This window comes from Montipora capricornis, chromosome 14, assembly GCF_036669925.1.
Source record: "Montipora capricornis isolate CH-2021 chromosome 14, ASM3666992v2, whole genome shotgun sequence".
Taxonomy (NCBI): Eukaryota; Metazoa; Cnidaria; class Anthozoa; order Scleractinia; family Acroporidae; genus Montipora; species Montipora capricornis.
This window is the reverse complement of record NC_090896.1, coordinates 38,897,086-38,917,085: the sequence shown is the minus strand read 5'-3', so window position 1 is coordinate 38,917,085 and position 20,000 is coordinate 38,897,086. Positions and strand designations below refer to the sequence as shown.

Sequence of the window (20,000 nt, the reverse complement as noted above, 5' to 3'; positions counted from 1 at the left end):
GAAACCACCGCGTCCTCGTATCTTAAAGCCCCTAGTAGCGAGCTTACGCAACAGGACGGCTGGAAGACTCAGGACGGCAGAATGGCGAAAAACTGTCGCGCGAGATTGTGCATTCCCAATCTTACGCGACATTTTTTCGTCATTCTGCCGTCCTGAGTCTTCCATCCGTCCTGTTGCGTAAGTTCGCTAATTATTCCATTATGAATTAGCTATAACCAGTCTCGTATCCAACAAGCGCGAATGGAATAATAGTTTTGTTAAATTCCTTAAACTCCAAAAGTTTGGAAATACGAGCGAAAAAAGCGAGAAAATCTGAGCGAAATCGAAAAAACTTGATAAAGAATCCGACCTTGTGCTCAGACAGACGCAGGATCATCACAAAAATCACTTCTTGCCTTTTCACGTACTTCTAAACGTCGGAATCGATCCAAACTTTCCACAAAAAGGAGGTTAAGCGAAACTAATTGCTTTATCCAGTGGATAGGGATTTATTCAGTCCTTTTAGACCATAGTCCGTGTTCTTGGCGCTGACCAAAAGAATAGCGGACTCGGGGGACGAGAAGAGTTCCTTCATCCCCATGCCCCAGTTGTTCAAGTGATGGATAGCGCTATCCGCCGGATAAATCACTTGTCCAAAAGAAACTCACCAGGCGAAACGAGGAATTTAAGGTTATCTTAAACAAAATGTAATCATTGCAATTGCTTAGTTTAAGTTGATGTTTTTAAGTCTTTCTTGAATGGAAGTTTAAGTAAATCTTAGATTGACTTTTAAGAACATACCGAAGGCTCAAATTTAATACAGTCTTAAGCATTATTAAACTTATCCAAAACACACATTTATTCTCCATTAAATGCTCCTGAAAAGAATATTTAATTTTTTATAAACAAATGTTTAATTTTGTATTATATTCGAAAGAAAGTTTAACGCGTCCAACCCAAACTTAAAGGTCAAACTCGTGTATTTAACAATGAATAGCGCCCGGATTAGTGCAAGTCACTGTTGATTAACTTGCAAATTCTCAGTAAGTCTTTTCGCAGTTCTATATTAGGGCATCTTTGATATGCTAATTGCTTGCCTGGGTAACTTGTAAAACAAAGTACAATGTGATAGTATGCAGAATTTCGCTAGCTATTGTCAACCAACACAATTATAATAAATGACGCACTGATCTTCAGGTTTAATTAAATTGATTTATTTCCAAACGTTCTTAAACAGCAGGCTCTGGGGAAGAGAATGGCTAAGCACTTTCTTCCTTAATCTGTTCTAATCTATAATTGGTTGCGTTGATTTTCTCTGTCTGTTGAGATTAGCCTATCTAAACCTACTTTAATTATGACCGCGGTTTACAGCACCGGTTTGAAAACCTGCTCTAACAACAAGGAAGAAGTACAATTTCAACTGGGGCCTCATGCGTGGTTTTGAAAAATCAGTTTCGTCGTAATTTTGCTCTTCGTCCTGGACGAGTTCTGTGTCTGTCTGAATCACCCTCTTCTGGCGGATTATTGTGGTTAACTGGATCTTCTTTGTTTACACTGGATTCCACATCTTGCATTATGTTGTTCAAACGCCCGATCAGTCTTTCTGCGTTGCCAATACGTTATGCGGAGGAAAGACTTTTTGCATCAGTAAATCAGTGTACAGCTCTCGATGGAAACTAACTCTTGTCGGGTTAAAAAATAATTGCCTACGACTACATTAATTAATTCGAAGTTATTGCCTTTGCACATCGAAAGCACAAGCAAATTTGACTCAACATACCTTGCTCCAAACTCCAACTGCTTCTAACACGTTGTCTAAGGGCGTATGTACACGGTAGGATTTTTGTCGCATGCGACAACGGCTTACAACAGGCCCACGAAATGATTTACGATTGTTGTGTACGTCAGAAAACATACTTTAAAATGCTGCGGCAATCGTCAGTCATGTTGTAGGCCTGTCATGAGCTTGTCGCATGCGACAAAAATCGTACCGTGTCATTCGGCCGTATGGGGAGTAGGGCTAGTGTAATGCATGGTGATCATGAGATCACTCGCCTCTCGCCAACGTGGCCGGCGGGGTTCGATCCCCAGACTCGCCGTCATATAAGAATTGAGTTTTTTGCGGGTTCTCTACTCTGTTCCGAGAAATTTTCCCCACGGGGTACTCCGGTCTTCGTCTCTGCTCAAAAGCCAATGTTCGACCTAATTTGAGTTAAATTGCTTTGATTTCTATGTATAGTTTTCCCAATAAGTTCCCCAGCGCTAGAAGACTTTGATACTCAAAGTTCATTATTGTAATATTTAACAGGATCGGATATGTATTGTCATTGCCAAACTCAGCCAGCGCAGTTTCATTCAGTTAACTGCCATGCTTTGAATTTAACAAAAAAAAAACATAATAATAATAATAATAATAATAATAATAATAATAATAATAATAATAAAACAATAATAACAATAAATAATAATAATAACAATAATAATAAAACAATTACCCTTACCTTCAGCGACTGAAATGTTCTCTGCGCAGCTGAATACAAATGCTAACAGGAGAATGACTTTAAAAACGTCCATATTCATTAATAAAACCGATCGCTAAATTTCAGCTTTGCAATTGATCATGAAAGGCTGGATTAAAATGTTTAAGGAACTGTTGACGTGTATCTTTTATACGCCTTTCGCAAAGAAGACTCCGGACTTCCTTAAGCGCCTTTTCGCAGAAGTCAAGTCTTTTCGCGTTTGGAATCGCATGACTGAAAAATTATCTGACGCGAAGCAGGATATCTTTTTGTGCTGGGGTTGTCATCCATGAAGCAATGATGTCTCTATATTTACAATACAATACAATCCGATACGAATACAATATAATATCTGTTTTTAGCGCACAAAATCAATTCACGTTTTTAAGTGCGACTTTTCATTCGGTAACTCGTCAGCTTCTATGCCGTATGATCGCGCCAATTATACTTGCCAAAGCTACAAAAGTTGTGGCGGAAGTCGAAAGGCTTTATCCTGAAATTTTATTTAAGTAGTCATTTTTGTCACGCTTATTGCTTATGAGTTGTCAAAACTCATCTCGGTGCCAAGGCCACAGTTGGCTATCTACCGTTTCGTATTCAGTTGCTTACGACGGTTTGTCGTGTTTGCCGTATACTTGATGCTAAATCTCTTCTATAATTCGGTTTATGAAAACGCCATGAAACATTGGTATCTTTCTTTTGCCCCCATCAGCGTCAGAAGTGTCTATTTTTATTCCAATAGGACTTAACTGCAAAATACCCTGCCACCTCGAAGCTATTACCAAAATTGGGTGGATTCCCGGATAGGCTGCAGAAACATCCATCTTAGTGGATACTCGGATACGCACTTGTTTTCCTGGTTCCCAGTGTTTATTCTTTCTGAAGCGCTAAACAAAAAGAGCGAAGGACATTGATTTATGTGTAGTTCTCGTTCATAAAGTACAATGATCGAGTTAAAAACAATGATGTATCTTAATCTACTTGTTGATATGTATTTCTCCTTCTTAAAGCGCGATGATCGAGTCGTTTTACAGTTCGGTTTCTTACACTCAGTTTTCTCGAAATAGCACTCGATTCCTGATTAAGCCTAAGCGCTCGTTTCAGTGATTAGGTCTAAGCACTATTGTAAAATTTTAGCTTTCATTTTGCGGTTTGGTTAACGGATCACTACTGCCTTGTGAGAATGGCACTCGAAATTGAGTACAACGAGCATCAGGTGTTAACTACACTTTTCTCTAAATAGCACTCGATTCCTGATTAAGTCTAAGCGCTCGTTTCAGTGATTAGGCCTAAGCACTATTGTGAAATGTTAGCTTCATTTTACGGTTCGGTTAACTACACGTTTAACGAGATCGTGCGAAGAAGAAAGCCCTCGTTTACTGATTAAACCTAAGCGCTCGTTTCAGTGATTAGGCCTAAGCACTATTGTAAAATTTTAGCTTTCATTTTACGGTTCTGTTAAGGACGGTGCCTAGTAATTCAAAGGTATTTTTGCGCGGTTTACTGAATATGCGGAAAAAGTAGATCTTAACATGTGTTATTGAAATCCAAAAGAAAAATTGGGGGTAACCACGCATTTTTCGAAGATAATTAATCAACAATATTTTAAAATACAAAGCAATGTATGGCGTTCTTTTCCAAATTAAAGCTCAATTATCTCTGATAAATGCGTGGTTACCCCCAATTTTCTTTTTGGATACCAAGATCACTTGCGAAGTTCTGCTTTCTCCGCATAGTTTTGAATCGCGCAAAAAAATCCCTGTATTAATAAGCATTAGCAATAGGAAATCCGAGTATCCCGAGATGCACAGAACGTATGCACAATAACAATAGTAGTACAGTCACTTTTCACGAGATGGAGTGAAGAAGAAAGCACTGCAGTTGCTCGTGGTCTGAACCAATGCGTATCCTCGTATCTACTCAGAAACATACTTACCAGCCCTAAAGAAAGAGAGGGGCTTGCCCACTGCGTATCCGCGTATCCACACAGAAATATACTTACCAGCTCTAAAAAAAATAGATGGACTTTGACCATTGAGTATGAGCGTATCTGTGTGTGAAGCTTTTTCAGGACTTGTCCTGGATGTGGCAGGGTATTCTGCAGTTATTTTTAAACCAACTTGCGGGAAATTAAACAAGAGACCAAACTTTGTAACAAATTCAAATCTCCCGGGGTTAAGATTCTTTGTGTACTGTATTTGCATTACAATGTAGCATTCACATTTCAATGATAAGGCTGCGAGCAGGCTCTCTCAGGGACTGGGGTTGGGGTAAGAGAAAATGTTAGTCTAATGTTGTTTATTTCCCCGCAAAACGTGGTTTAAAAATAGACACTTTTTTTGACGGTGATGGGGACAAACCTGATACCAATTTGGGATTCGAAAATCTCACTCTTGGCTGATAACTCTTGGTATTAGCTTTTTCCGAAAATCAAATTCTCAACGCTTTGAAAATAGCCATCTGATATTCCTTCTCGCCAACTGGGATTTTTTTAGCAAGTTGTGTTGGATTTAACATATATTTCCCGGCCCTTTGTTATATTAGAGGAACTTCTCGGGTGAACAGATCTAGAAACTAATATTTGACACCAACACTCCTTCGGTAAGCTCTTCTTTATTCTAGGACTGTACTACAATATGCAAAAGCTAACTCTCTAGTACAGCTACAGCAGTTTTAGTCATGTTATTTGGCACAAACCAGTCAAGCTTGTGTCAGATTCATATCCGATCAGTGTAACAATTATATTAGCAATCCAAATACGCCCACTCAGTGCGACATTAGTATTATCCTTCTTCTAAATTTCTATACCAAACAATAGGAGGTTACAATAACTGCTACACTACTGATTTAATTTACTACTGAGAAGCAGACAGAGCAATTATACCAATTGTACCGTTAGTTACAATAACTTGTGGTATTGACAATTAATTCAATCTACACATGGGGAATCTTTGCTCGCCAACGTGACCAAAGGAACCGCTTCTCTTAAGTGCATGAAACCAATTTACCCATTCTCAACCAAAAACTAAGTTGTTTGGAATACCGGCAAACGCTTTTTCCCAGATCTAGACACCTGTCTCACACTAAGAGAGGAGCCTCATCCTCTCTTGTTCACACTAAATTAATGATAAGAGAAATCCTTCATCTATAAAAGCTGTTACAGTGATATTACAACCAGTACCGAATTCAAAGAAATAACTTTAACCTGAAACAGCGTCAGCGTAAAACGTATAAGGCTATACAATACAAGCGCTTGCCTCTGGATGCTCTCGAGATCATTCGATAGGTAGGCGGAGGTTTGAAAAGAAAAAAGGAAAAAAAAAAAAGGACGAAGCGCACTCCAAGATTGATCTGATCAGGAAGCAGTAAGCCACTGTTAAGTCGGTGGGCTTGACGCCGCACTTTTTAAGTTGTTTCACGTTACATTGACGCCTGTTAGCCTTCTCAGTGATGTAGTCCCAGCGGGAACCCCATGTCAAGCCATTGGAGATAAACAAACCGAGTAGCTTGAACTACTTGGCAGTTTTAATAAGAGTACCAACCTCGGCAAGAGGCTGCCACTGACAACTATGATACTTTAGAAGGCCAAGAAACATCTCTTTACAATTGCATGGATTCAGTTTCATATTGTTGTTACATCCAAATGCTTGAATATCGGAGACTGAACATTTAGCAATTATTCACCAAAGGTGAGGTGAATAATTGTCTCATCATAATAAGCATAATAACATACATGATTATTTTAAAAACATGCATTTTCTTTAAAACAATTAATTTCTTCGTCTGTCACCTCGACAAAACGGCTTGCGGCCATTTTGAAAAACCGCTAATGTTATTATCGTGTAATAATCACCTCAAGGGAAACCAATCAGCGAGAAGAATTTTCAATAATCACCTATGTAATTATACTAACGCTCATTAATGACGGAGACCTAGGTACAATCTCAAGTGCCGCTCTTAACTACAGAAAGACAATGGTTGCTAAGAAAGCTTTTTAGTCAAGTGCGCTACTAAAAGGTTGCATGGATGGTTCTTTGAAGTAATTTTTTTACAATGGAAACCTCACATCACTTCAATCAGAAGGCGTATGCGCAGTTAGTTCCAGTCCTCTGCTGTGCGTTTCAGTGAAACATGTAAAAACTCTCAGGAAACGAATGGAAACTGGATGGAAACCGTCACATCATTTTTCGTAAATTTTAGCGTGCATTCTCCATTTGGACAGAAAAAGGAACTGATATTTTGAAGAGAGTATGAGGTAAGAGAACGGATTCCCCATGCATGGGCGTCTTCCTAAAATCTAATATTAGCTACGCAGCTATTTTTAAAGGCACCTGATTGGCCAGCTGTAATGTCCTAATGGAATATCAAATATGCGTGGCATTGGGAAAAAGAAATTAAAATAGCTTTGAGAAACTAAAAATAGATTTTAAAAACTATGATGGGGCATGGGTATCCTTTCGCTTACCTAATCTCCTCTTGTTATTATCGAAGTTTGGTTAAAATTTGCTTTTCCAAGCACCCAACAGTTTCATGACAACTCACAGCTGTAGTTTTTCCCATCTATTTACCCATATGGTACATATCACTAAGAGTTGGCAGTAAGGGTACCAGTAATGATTACCTTTGCGTGACCAACATTAAATAGAACAGTTATTCTTTTACTGTCGAAATGACAGTTCGCGACATTTATGTTAGCTACAAAATTTCCCGCCACTTTTCCAATGAGAGACAAAACCACTTACCATGTGCACGCGTGCAAATTTTCACGCTTCTAGAGACTTCTATGAAATTGACCGTGATTTTGATTGGTTCATCACATCGCACTGTAAGCGCTTGTTGTGGTTAGGCAGCGGATTGAATAACCACTCTTAAATCGTAACTTAATAATCTTTTAGCGATTTGCCTAATCCTCTTCTAAGAAATAATTTCTAAAGTTATGACAAGAAAATTTTAAACTGACCCTGGCCTAACATTTTTATTATTTTTTTCATTCGCATAGACTCATCTAGTAAACCGCTTGCTTATGTACCACTTTTAACGAGGCGCGACTACTTATCTACCGTATCCGCAAAAAGATCAATTAAACAAAAAATGTAGGTTACGGATGTTTTAAAATGATCTTTATGTTGGATATTTAATGTAACCAGAGGTTCAAAGAGTAGCTCTTCGCCGGAGCGTGATTAGCTTCGTTGCCAAAGTCGTGTTCAGGAACGGTTGCAACGAAGGAAGCTTGATCAGCCTCTGTTATTCCAATTCCGTGATCCGCTCGATTGCAAGTCGCGCCCCCTCCACCAATCATCAGCACAGCTCCATCACCGCCGCTCCAGTCGCACCAGAAGCCGATTTGAGTCGCATTTTGAATATTACCATTGCATGTAGCTTGTTGGAAACCATCCGTTGTGTCATACTGGCCGCCATATTGAATTCTGCAATTTCCCAAGCAACGATTGGATGCCCACACTGTACCATTTCTGAAGTCACCATAACTGGTCATTTTCGTCCGGAATGTCTGTCCACCCAGACAGTCACCTGTGGTCTGCAACAGAGCGGTATGTTGAGAGTCATCACTGCGCGTGATCTTGAACTCCTGACCGCTGACCAACCAAAACGCTTGCGATATCATGTCAGTGTTGCTAGATGGATTAGCTGTTTCTCCAAACTCAACATTCTTGTCATACCACCATTTTCCACTATCAATCATCCAGTTTTTTGAGTCGCTGTTCGAAAATCGAGCAGTGAGAGTCCAAGCTTGGCCAGAAGTTGTCATGTCACAATACAATTAAGAAAGAGGTATTAAAAGAGGCAACTTGCCAATCTGTTATGTAACAATACGCTTCTAAAAAAGAAAATACATAAACATATCTCATATGTCTTACCAAACGGCTGAACAATAACTGCAGTTTACTAACTATAATGGCCTTTTCCGTCAAAAAATTAAACTGAGCACGCTATGGAAATAACAGTATTTTTTTACTGATAAATTTAGCGTGGTTTCCACACAAATCTATGTATCAACAGTTATCTTTGTATTGCAGGTAAAGTAGGCTGTCAAGTTGAAACCTATTTTCAGTGAAACCTAATTGAAAAGAACTAACTTAATGCCTGTTTTCAGAGAGCTCAACGTTCGTTGGCAAGCTTCGTTGTACTTCAGTTTTGTGACGGAACAGTAGTTCGTCGTGCGTGCAGAATTTGCTTCCATTGTATTATATTTAAGTAATTTGATATAATCTATTCGTTTCGTTTCAGCTCTACCAGTATTTAAGGTTAATATAGTCATTCTTATTTTAATTTCGTTTCGTTTACAGCAGTTAACCCAAATGTCTTCGGTCTGAGCAATTTTTTTCTGTACGCTGTTCAGTGCAGCCCAGCTTTAAACGATTTTGCATAAATCTCTGGGCAATGCCAAGTCCTTTGTCTCGCTGCCAAGGCAGTTAACAGTTCCAAATAAAGCGTGTAAGCGTGTTCGAGGTTGTTAGTAATTATTATTCTCGTTTCTAGAGCTGCGATCCCTTTGGCCAGCGCCAGGGATCAATCTGAGACGCTGGCCAAAAGGATCGCAGCTCTGGGAATGAGAATAAGTAATTGGGTATAAACACGCTGGAGTGTTTGCTACCCTGGTGGAAATTACACTGTTTTAACCAAGTAATTGCCAATTTTGCCTTATTACAGCATTAAAAAGTTTGTACTACCAAAGTTATCCTGGGTTACATCGTGTTTCAATCTGACTCCTGGCTTTATACTTTGTGATTAAAAAAAATAAAAATTGATAACTTGTTAGACGTCGCTTACATGAAACGGAGGGTGTACTTGTAAAGTGCAGGTTGCGGGTTGCACCTAACTAAAACAGCCCAAACCTTTACAAAAATGCTAATGTTAGGCTTAAATATTGTTTTTTAGGCCTAACTGATGATGTTAACATTAATAAAGGTTTGGGCTGTTTCAGCTGTGGTGAAACAATGGCCTGCAACTCTCATCTGCAACCTGCAACCTACAACCTGCGTTTATATCCTTCAATCTGCCTTAATGATATCCCCATTTCGTAACATTAACTATGGTGAAACCTAATTGTAAAAAATTAACTGAACGCCTGTTTTCAGATAACTCAGCGCTCGTTGGCAAGCTTCGTTGTACTTCATTTTTGTGCTGGAACAGTGTCTTCGTTAGTTCGTCGTTTGTGCAGAATGTGCTTGCATTGTATTAGTGAAGAAGTATGGTATAATTTATTCGTTTCATTTTCAGCTGTACCAGTAGTTAAGGTTAATGTATTCATTCTTGTTTCAATTTCGTTTCTTTTACAGCAGTAAACCCAAATGTTTTTGCCCCCAGCAGTTTTTTTCTGTACGCGTTTCAGTGCAACGAGACATTTAACAATTTTGTATATTCCGTTTGCAGTCCTTTGTCTCGCCACCAAGGCAGTTAACAGTTCGAAATCGATTAGTGTTAAACGCAGACTGAAGACTGCAGACCAGGGGTAAAATGCAGACTGTGTTTGGGCCGACTAGCGGCCGAATGATCGAATTGCGAATTGATATTGATTAGGTCACGTGTTACGGTTGCACATGGTTTAGGTCTAAGCAGTTTCGTGTCGGGGACCGTGAATGTTACGCTCGTTTGTCGAAGTCTTGCACTTTCCCTACCGTTTTAACGCACAGAATATATATTTAAGTATCAGGTTTGCAATTTGCCTTTACCCAGTAAGTTGTTAAATTAGGCTTTGTGTTGTTCAGTTTTTACCGTAGGCGTAGATGACGTAAAATGATCCTAAACAACACAAATGTCACAAATTGTGGAATCGTCTGTACTTAAAAGTTGTAAACAATCATGAGATGACCGGCATCAGTAAAGCATTATGTTCTACAAACTACGCGTCAAAAATTCTCTATGCAAATTGTCCCCAACAGACTGAGGTTATAACGTAACTGTTGACAAAGCCTAAACCCTTTAGAAATGCTAACCCGAGGCCTAATTAGGCCTAAAACAATACTTAGGCTTAACTGTTAGCATTTCTAATGGGTTTGGGCTTTTTCAACAGTTAAATTATAACCTCAGTCTGCATTTTACCCCCGGTCTGCAGTGTGCAGTCTGCGTTTTACACTGACCGGTTCGAAATAAAGCTTTTTCGAGATTGTTAGTAATTATAAACACGCTGGAGTGTTTGCTACCCTGGTGGAAGTTACCCTGTTTTAACGCAATAATTACCAATTGAACCTTAGTACAGCATTAATTTTTTACTACCAAACCTATCCTGGGTTCCAGGTTTATTCCAACGGATTATGGAAAGGAACTATATATCGCGGTTCAATCTGATTCCAGGCTTTATACTTTGTGATAAAAAATTGATAACTCGTTAGATGTCGCTTACCTGAAATGTAGAGGTAACCGTCGATATCCAATATATTCCATCAGTTGCTTTACTGTTTCTTTTCAATATTCCCTCACATGATATTACTGTGAAAAAGAAGAGATTATTTATTTCAACGTTATTTAAACAAGACATGTTTCGGCCGATCTTCGATCATCTTTAGTTGCAAGTGTTACTGTTAAAAGGGACACGGTCAGCTGTTGCACACATGTGCGCACTGAACACCATTTTTTAGTATTTTCGTTAGTCAAGTTAGGAACGGTTCATTATTTAAAAGGATGATCGGGTCAGAGAACAGAAAGGGCTTTCAAAAATGTTCTCACTATTTTTTTTGAAAATGTAAGGAAAATTCGCACTGAGGGTGCGTTCCTTTGGGATGACCTTAAAAAGGATCACTGATCCAAGATCACTTGGATCAAGATGCATCAAAGGAACCGAAAAATCCTTTTCCAGAGTGGATTCATCGGTTTCTTTGATGCATCGTGATCCAAGTGATCTTGGATCAGTGATTGTTTTTCGGATCATCCCAAAGAAACGCACCCTGAAGCTCACGGTGTGCAACTGAGCACGCCGGAATTTTGACAGGTCACGGAGCAACGCTGACACATATTCACGAATTCACACATATTCGTACCTATATACTTTCAAAGTGACCTACGAGAATAGATGGTTTTCACAGTGCCGTCATCAAATTCTAAAATCAGAATCGCACTGATGTGATTTGAATTTATATCTATAGGAGGTTGAAGATGACCTCGAAATGAACCATTTTTCAAGTTCCGAGTTCCAAGACGTCGTTCGTTTCGAAAACGGTTAGCATGAAACGAGGACTGCGGACTGCGGACTGCGGGCTGCGGGCTGTGGACTGCGGACTGCGGTCCGCGGACTGCGAGCTGCGGACTGCGGACTGCGGACTGCGGACTGCGGACTGCGGACTGCGGACTGCGGACTGCGGACTGCGGACTGCGGACTGCGGACTGCGGACTGCGGACTGCGGACTGCGGACTGCGGACTGCGGACTGCGGACTGCGGACCGTGTGTAAAACATGAGTGTAAAATGTGGACTAAAGGCTGCGGACTAGGCACGTAACGTGGAATGGGTACAAAACACTGTGAAAAAGGCACAGAGCAACGAAATGGTGACAGGCTGACGACAAGAATTGAACCATAGCGTTAAATTGTGATGCTATAAGACGCGGATTTTTTTAGGCTGCTTAAGACGACGATCAATTGCTCAAGGTTTTAGTTGAAATTGCAAAACGTTTTTATGTTGTATCTATCTGGGGTAAGACACGAAAGTTATTTATGGAATCCGTCGCGGGTCAACAGCTTTTAATATGTGTAGAAATCGAGAAATTTGAAGGACTTCAGTGGGAGATGCAATTGTGGTATTTAGACAGGGGTCTATTTACCTATTCGCAAAATAAATGTTTTGTTGCGATTGATACAACTTTTTGTTCACCTCAGTGTTGCACAGGTTGCACGAGAAATCTGGTACATGAAAGATCTGTGAAAAACGGTTCTTTAACGGGAGACAAAATATCGGTGTTAACCGCAACAGGTTAGCGTGTCATAGTCCCTTTGGCCTGGATTGAGATTGAAAGTGTACAGGGAAAGCAGGCTGAACTGGCAGTTGTGTTGGATAAACTACCCGTTTAGCAACTTTTTGTAGTGAGCAATCAATCGACCCAGAAACCGTACCAGAAACAAAACCACACAAGATTGAAACAAGGTAGCTATTTTTTTATTTTAAATCGCAAATATATATATTTTTTAATTTTGAGAAAAAAACTGTTTTCTCCACACAAATCCATATAATACTACTTCTTACGTTTACATAATATAGTACCGTACAGATACTCATATATTGAGCTTGGAACAACTGTGGTTAGGATATTTCCACTGCTCGATTGATTTTACGTCATTCAAAATCTTCGTCCGAAGCTTTGGAAGCTGAAGCATATCCCTAGAAAGTTTTAATTTCCTCACGCATATATTCGAATAGTTCACTTCTATTAAGGACGTTCGCGCGAAAATTTTCTAACATTTATTTTTTTTTTTGCAAATTTTACCATTGAAAGATGATGAGTTAGTGATATCAGAAATGTAAAAAAAATGGGGGGTCACCGACTTCGTTTTGGAGAGAACTTGCCTGGAAGAACACCCTAAATCTAGATAATCCGGCTTCTTTAGCGAATAAGCCCACTCTGTCTGTAAGCCCAAAAATATTGCAATTACATCTTTGAAGTGACGTGCTCTCTACCAAACTTTGGTTAAGTGGACCCATCAAATGAATTAAGTTAACTGTTAAGGTTAAGATGGCAGGATTCCATGTCCCGAGGACAGAAAACTTGAAATCTTTTTAACTTCCCACATTGATTTTTTGTTCATTTTAGGACAATGTGGAGATAATTGCATACTCGACCGACAATGTTTCTCAAACCAGAGAACAACATAGTTTGAAAGCTCTGACAACTTTCAATAATACAATTATTTAAGTCGATTCATAATGATACTTACCGTGAATACAACAGGAAAATCCTGAAGAAAATCCACCACTACACAAATCCGCCGCAACTCAAAGAAACGAATCTTATGGTCTTTTTCTGCCATGTGATTAGCCGAGCTTTCGCTCGGTGTCCGTCGGCAATCCGAAGACTGTAACTCGACGGCCCGAAGAAATGCCGAGTGTACCTCAGAACCCAATCCGCAAGGCAAAGCATTTATAATAGGGCGAATTCAGGCATGAATTTTTATTGCCCGATAGTCCCGAGATGAATTGCAAGATTAGTGTTGCTCTCACTCGCTACGCTCGCTCGAGCAACTAGTGTCCAGGTCGGCACGGTCCCAACGTAGACTATGTCCCTTTTACGATTTGAAATAACAATTAAAGATGACGTCTTATGCAAATTACACTTGCGTTACGATCGTGATTACAGCTTACAATTGAAACAGGTCTTAAATTAACGTTTACATTATTGGAAAGCGCGAGATATTGAATATTCTGTACGCAATGGCAAAACGTACGTATAAAATTAAATAACATAAATCTGTTGAAATGCAAAAAGTGTGTAAGACACTAACATGAAACCAAAATAAACATACCAAATAAAGTCAAAAAAGGGAGTACGTTCAGCATGTTTAATCTGCTTGTTCAATGGTAATAGTAATGAATTTATATAGCGCATTTCCTATTCACATATGCAAATGCGCTTTTACAAGTAATCAATCTGTGGGTGAGACCGGACATTAGCATATCTGTGCACCGCTGGCAGCCGATATCAGTCCAGCTTGCAATGCTCTGACAGTTGTAAATGTAGACCCGGGATGGTGATGAGAATAAACATTATGAATTGGAAGGAGTGGCTCTCGAACTATTCACAACCTTAAGCTTGGAATTTCTGTGGGGTTAAGGCAAAACTCTATGAGAAAGCAATTGGAAACGTATGACGATTTGCCCACTTTACTAGTATAATATTATAATATGCCTATAAGTAATGTTATCAACAATGACAATCTTACCAGTACATGTTTTTCCATCGCCTGTATATCCAGCCTCACATGAGCACAAATAAGATCCTTGATTATTTTTGCATTTGGCTTTTGCATGACAGGGTGAGGGAGACGCATTGCATTCGTCGATGTCTATCAGATAGATACAACATCAAATAGGATCAAAGGAAGATGCTTTTCTTTCATTCTCTTCTGCATATAAGTAAAATTATTTTTTCCTGTAGAGTCGAAACACTTCTCCCTTTTATCTACAACTCGCACTTCAAATAGATACGCGAACCGTTCGTATAATCCTTGATACCGACTCCTTGCAACCATCTGTTATCACATATGTCAAGCTCAAATTTTTACTAGTCTTTGACCGGCTTAAGGTGGCTGAAACCAGTTTCAACACTTAAAAGAAACATCCTTATTAGAAGGATTGACACTACAACCCTTTATCACTGAACAGCAATGTTATGGTACCATGTCAAACACCAATTATTGCTGAAAAAGATTCGGTTAGTTTTCTCACGTAAAAAGTTACCATGGCAACAGAAGAGCCCTACAAAAACACCCCATATTTTGGCTTTAGCTGCTCATATCTCAAAAACGAACTGGGTGACGTCCATTTTTTTAAATTTTTGAAATGTAATCAGCATGCCAGAATTAAACTTTCTCCAAAGTTTAAAAAAAATCTGTGGAGCGGATTCAGAGCCACCTTAAATATTTGAAAATTTAAGATAGCTCTGAATCCGCTGCACAGAGGTTTTTAAACTTTGTAGAGAGTTTCATCATAGCTAGCTGTTCATTTGTGTGCATTAAAAAATTTTTGTGATCTATATCGATTTCATACATGTCCAGCTACTGCCATAATATGGTGTGTTTTTGCAAAGGCTTTTCTGTTGACGGAGTAACTTGATACGTCACAAATATAACTGCATGTTTTACATGGTACCATAACATTGCTGTTAAGTGATAAAGCATTGTAGTATCAATCCTTCTAATACAAGGTCTCGTGAAAGTGTTGAAACTGCTTGTTTGAGCTGCCTTAATTAAACTAAGAAAGCTTGTTTTATTATTATGTGGTATTGTTAATAACCCTGATGCTCCCCTATGCCTTAGTGCATGCTCAAGGTAACTTTGCGTCCTCTACTCGTCAGCTGGTCTGCGTACCAAAGCCTGTGCATTCGATCTGAATTTACCCCAGAACCAATTCTGGTAGGCGCATGCCATTTGCTTATTGTAATTCTTGTAAATTTTAAAGTGCCTTTTTGTTTAATTGTGAGAGCCAGAAATAATGTCGAAGTGTAAGTGGCCCGCCTAGAATAGCACTGCCAACTGCGGGCCATCATGGTCTTGTTTGTACAAATATGATTTATTTGTAAATAAAGGTAAAGTTAAAGCATAAACTGCTTAACCTCTTTTTTCAGGGTTACCAATGCTAACCATCTTGGAGAATTAATGTGCTATGACTTTATTTTCTTTCTGCGTTTTCTATTTATACTTTTTCTTTGCATTTTCACTTTTTTGCATGTATGTTAATTTTCCTTTTGTTGTTGTTTAGTCCCTTTTATTAACTTGTATTGTGCTGGGATACCTCTATTTACGCTTTTATTTAGACCTAGTGTTCTAGCTTAGGAATATGCTATGGAAAGTGGCAAAAAGTCGTACAGAAAACTATTCAGACACTCTTACCAGTACAGGTTTTTCCATTTCCAGTGTATCCAGCTTCACATAAACACACATAGGATCCTTCGGTATTCTGGCATTTTGCGTTGACGTGACAGGGTGAAGGCGATGAACTGCATTCGTTAAAATCTTCAACAAAAATAAGATGTCATTTAGCTGATGAAGAGACGTTGATTGCTCTCTTTCCAGTTTTGACCAGGAATGTTAACTTTACATATCGACGCCAACGCTCCTTTATCCTGGTCTGAACTTTTTTGCAAGCATGCTAATTTTCTTTTTGTTCTTGTTTAGTCCCTTTTACAACTTGCAATTGAAACAGGTCTTAAATTAATGTTTACATTATTGGAAAGCTCGATATATTGAATATTCTGCACGCAATGGCAAAACGTACCTATAAAATTAAATAACATAAATCTGTTGAAATGCAAAAAGACACCAAAATGAAACCAAAATGAAGATAACAAATAAAGTCAAAAAAGGGAGTACGTTTAGCATGTTTAATCTGCTTGTTCAATGGTAATAGTAATGTATTTATATAGCGCATTTCCTATTCACATATGCAAATGCGCTTTTACAAGTAATCAATCTGTGGGTGAGACCGGACATTAGCATATCTGTGCACCGCTGGCAGCCGATATCAGTCCAGCTTGCAATGCTCTGACAGTTGTAAATGTAGACCCGGGATGGTGATGAGAATAAACGTTATGAATTGGAAGGAGTGGCTCTCGAACTATTCACAACCTTAAGCTTGGAATTTCTGTGGGGTTAAGGCAAAACTCTATGAGAAAGCAATTGGAAACGTATGACGATTTGCCCACTTTACTAGTATAATATTATAATATGCCTATAAGTAATGTTATCAACAATGACAATCTTACCAGTACATGTTTTTCCATCGCCTGTATATCCAGCCTCACATGAGCACAAATAAGATCCTTGATTATTTTTGCATTTGGCTTTTGCATGACAGGGTGAGGGAGACGCATTGCATTCGTCGATGTCTATCAGATAGATACAACATCAAATATGAACAAAGGAAGATGCCTTTCTTTCATTCTCTTCTGCATATAAGTAAAATTATTTTTTCCTGTAGAGTCGAAACACTTCTCCCTTTTATCTACAACTCGCACTTCAAATAGATACACGAACCGTTCGTATAATCCTTGACACCGACTCCTTGCAACCATCTGTTATCACATATGTCAAGCTCAAATTGTTACTAGTCCTTGACCGGCTTAAGGTGGCTCAAACCAGTTTCAACACTTAAAAGAAACATCCTCATTAGAAGGATTGACACTACAACCCTTTATCACTGAACAGCAATGTTATGGTACGATGTCAAACACCAATTATTGCTAAAAAAGATGCGTTCATTTTTGTCACGTAAAAAGTTACCATGGCAACAGAAGAGCCCTACAAAAACACCCCATATTTTGGCTTTAGCTGCTCATATCTCAAAAACGAACTGGGTGACGTCCATTTTTTTAAATTTTTGAAATGTAATCAGCATGCCAGAATTAAACTTTCTCCAAAGTTTAAAAAAAATCTGTGGAGCGGATTCAGAGCCACCTTAAATATTTGAAAATTTAAGATAGCTCTGAATCCGCTGCACAGAGGTTTTTAAACTTTGTAGAGAGTTTCATCATAGCTAGCTGTTCACTTGTGTGCAATAAAAAATTGGGGTCATCGAGCTCGATTTCAGACATGTCCAACTACAGCCAAAATATGGGGTGTTTTTGCAAAGGCTTTCCTGTTGACAGAGTAACTTGATACGTCACAAATATAACTGCATGTTTTACATGGTACCATAACATTGCTGTTAAGTGATAAAGCGTTGTGGTATCAATCCTTCTACTCCAAGGTCTCGTGAAAGTGTTGAAACTGCTTGTTTGAGCTGCCTTAATTAAACTAAGAAAGCTTGTTTTATTATTATGTGGTATTGTTAATAACCCTGATGCTCCCCTATGCCTTAGTGCATGCTCAAGGTAACTTTGCGTCCTCTACTCATCAGCTGGTCTGCGTACCAAAGCCTGTGCATTCGATCTGAATTTACCCCAGAACCAATTCTGGTAGGCGCATGCCATTTGCTTATTGTAATTCTTGTAAATTTTAAAGTGCCTTTTTGTTTAATTGTGAGAGCCAGAAATAATGTCGAAGTGTAAGTGGCCCGCCTAGAATAGCAATGCCAACTGCGGGCCATCATGGTCTTGTTTGTACGAATATGATTTATTTGTAAATAAAGGTAAAGTTAAAGCATAAACTGCTTAACCTCTTTCTTCAGTGTTACCAATGTTAACCATCTTGAAGAATTAATGTGCTATGACTTTATTTTCTTTCTGCGTTTTCTATTTATACTTTTTCTTTGCATTTTCACTTTTTTGCATGTATGTTAATTTTCCTTTTGTTGTTGTTTAGTCCCTTTTATTAACTTGTATTGTGCTGGGATACCTCTATTTAGGCTTTTATTTGGACCTAGTGTTCTAGCTAAGGAACATGCTATGGAAAGTGGCAAAAAGTGGTACCGACAACTATTCAGACACTCTTACCAGTACAGGTTTTTCCATTTCCAGTGTATCCAGCTTCACATAAACACACATAGGATCCTTCGGTATTCTGGCATTTTGCGTTAACGTGACAGGGTGAAGGCGATGAACTGCATTCGTTAAAATCTTCAACAAAATAAGATGTCATTTAGCTGAGGAGACGTTGATTGCTCTCTTTCCAGTTTTGACCAGAACTGTTAACTTTACATATCGACGCCAATGCTCCTTTATCCTGGTCTGAACTTTTTTGCAAGCATGCTAATTTTCTTTTTGTTGTTGTTTAGTCCCTTTTATTGACTTGTATTGTGCTGGGGTACCTTTATTTACGCTTTTAATTTAGATCTAGTGTTCTAGCCAAGGAACAGGCCTTGGAAATTGACCAAAAATCATCCTGACAGCTATTCATCAGACACTCTTACCAGTACAGGTTTTTCCATTTCCAGTGTATCCAGCTTCACATAAACACAAATAAGATCCTTCGGTATTGTGGCAATTTGCGTTGACGTGACAGGGTGAAGGCGATGAACTGCATTCGTTAAAATCTTCAACAAAAATAAGATGTCATTTAGCTGAAGAGACGTTGATTGCTCTCTTTCCAGTTTTGACCAGGAATGTTAACTTTACATATCGACGCCAATGCTCCTTTATCCTGGTCTGAACTTTTTTGCAAGCATGCTAATTTTCTTTTTGTTGTTGTTTAGTCCCTTTTATTGACTTGTATTGTGCTGGGGTACCTTTATTTACGCTTTTAATTTAGATCTAGTGTTCTAGCCAAGGAACAGGCCTTGGAAATTGACCAAAAATCATCCTGACAGCTATTCATCAGACACTCTTACCAGTACAGGTTTTTCCATTTCCAGTGTATCCAGCTTCACATAAACACAAATAAGATCCTTCGGTATTCTGGCATTTTGCGTTGACGTGACAGGGTGAAGGCGATGAACTGCATTCGTTAAAATCTTCAACAAAAATAAGATGTCATTTAGCTGATGAAGAGACGTTGATTGCTCTCTTTCCAGTTTTGACCAGGAATGTTAACTTTACATATCGACGCCAATGCTCCTTTATCCTGGTCTGAACTTTTTTGCAAGCATGCTAATTTTCTTTTTGTTGTTGTTTAGTCCCTTTTATTGACTTGTATTGTGCTGGGGTACCTTTATTTACGCTTTTAATTTAGATCTAGTGTTCTAGCCAAGGAACAGGCCTTGGAAATTGACCAAAAATCATCCTGACAGCTATTCATCAGACACTCTTACCAGTACAGGTTTTTCCATTTCCAGTGTATCCAGCTTCACATAAACACACATAAGATCCTTCGGTATTCTGGCATTTTGCGTTGACGTGACAGGGTGAAGGCGATGAACTGCATTCGTTAAAATCTTCAACAAAAATAAGATGTCATTTAGCTGAAGA

General features: G+C 38.8%; 2 protein-coding genes across 2 annotated transcripts in view; both read right to left on the bottom strand.

The window, feature by feature from the left end:
- Positions 1-7,305: 7,305 nt before the first annotated feature.
- The window catches only part of LOC138031961 (uncharacterized), a 41,520-nt gene continuing 28,825 nt past the window's right edge, over positions 7,306-20,000 (bottom strand). The window contains exon 3 of the mRNA XM_068879558.1: positions 7,306-8,276. Coding sequence (XP_068735659.1) covers positions 7,633-8,276 — 644 coding nt within the window. The 3' untranslated portion in view covers positions 7,306-7,632. The remainder of the gene's footprint in view (positions 8,277-20,000) is intronic.
- LOC138033379 (adhesion G protein-coupled receptor E2-like) overlaps positions 8,317-20,000 on the bottom strand; it is a 17,713-nt gene continuing 6,029 nt past the window's right edge. Inside the window, exons 3-8 of the mRNA XM_068881121.1 lie at positions 19,007-19,129; positions 16,923-17,045; positions 16,051-16,173; positions 14,383-14,505; positions 10,861-10,946; positions 8,317-8,334 (exon numbers count right to left, since the gene is read on the bottom strand). Coding sequence (XP_068737222.1) covers positions 8,317-8,334; positions 10,861-10,946; positions 14,383-14,505; positions 16,051-16,173; positions 16,923-17,045; positions 19,007-19,129 — 596 coding nt within the window. The remainder of the gene's footprint in view (positions 8,335-10,860; positions 10,947-14,382; positions 14,506-16,050; positions 16,174-16,922; positions 17,046-19,006; positions 19,130-20,000) is intronic.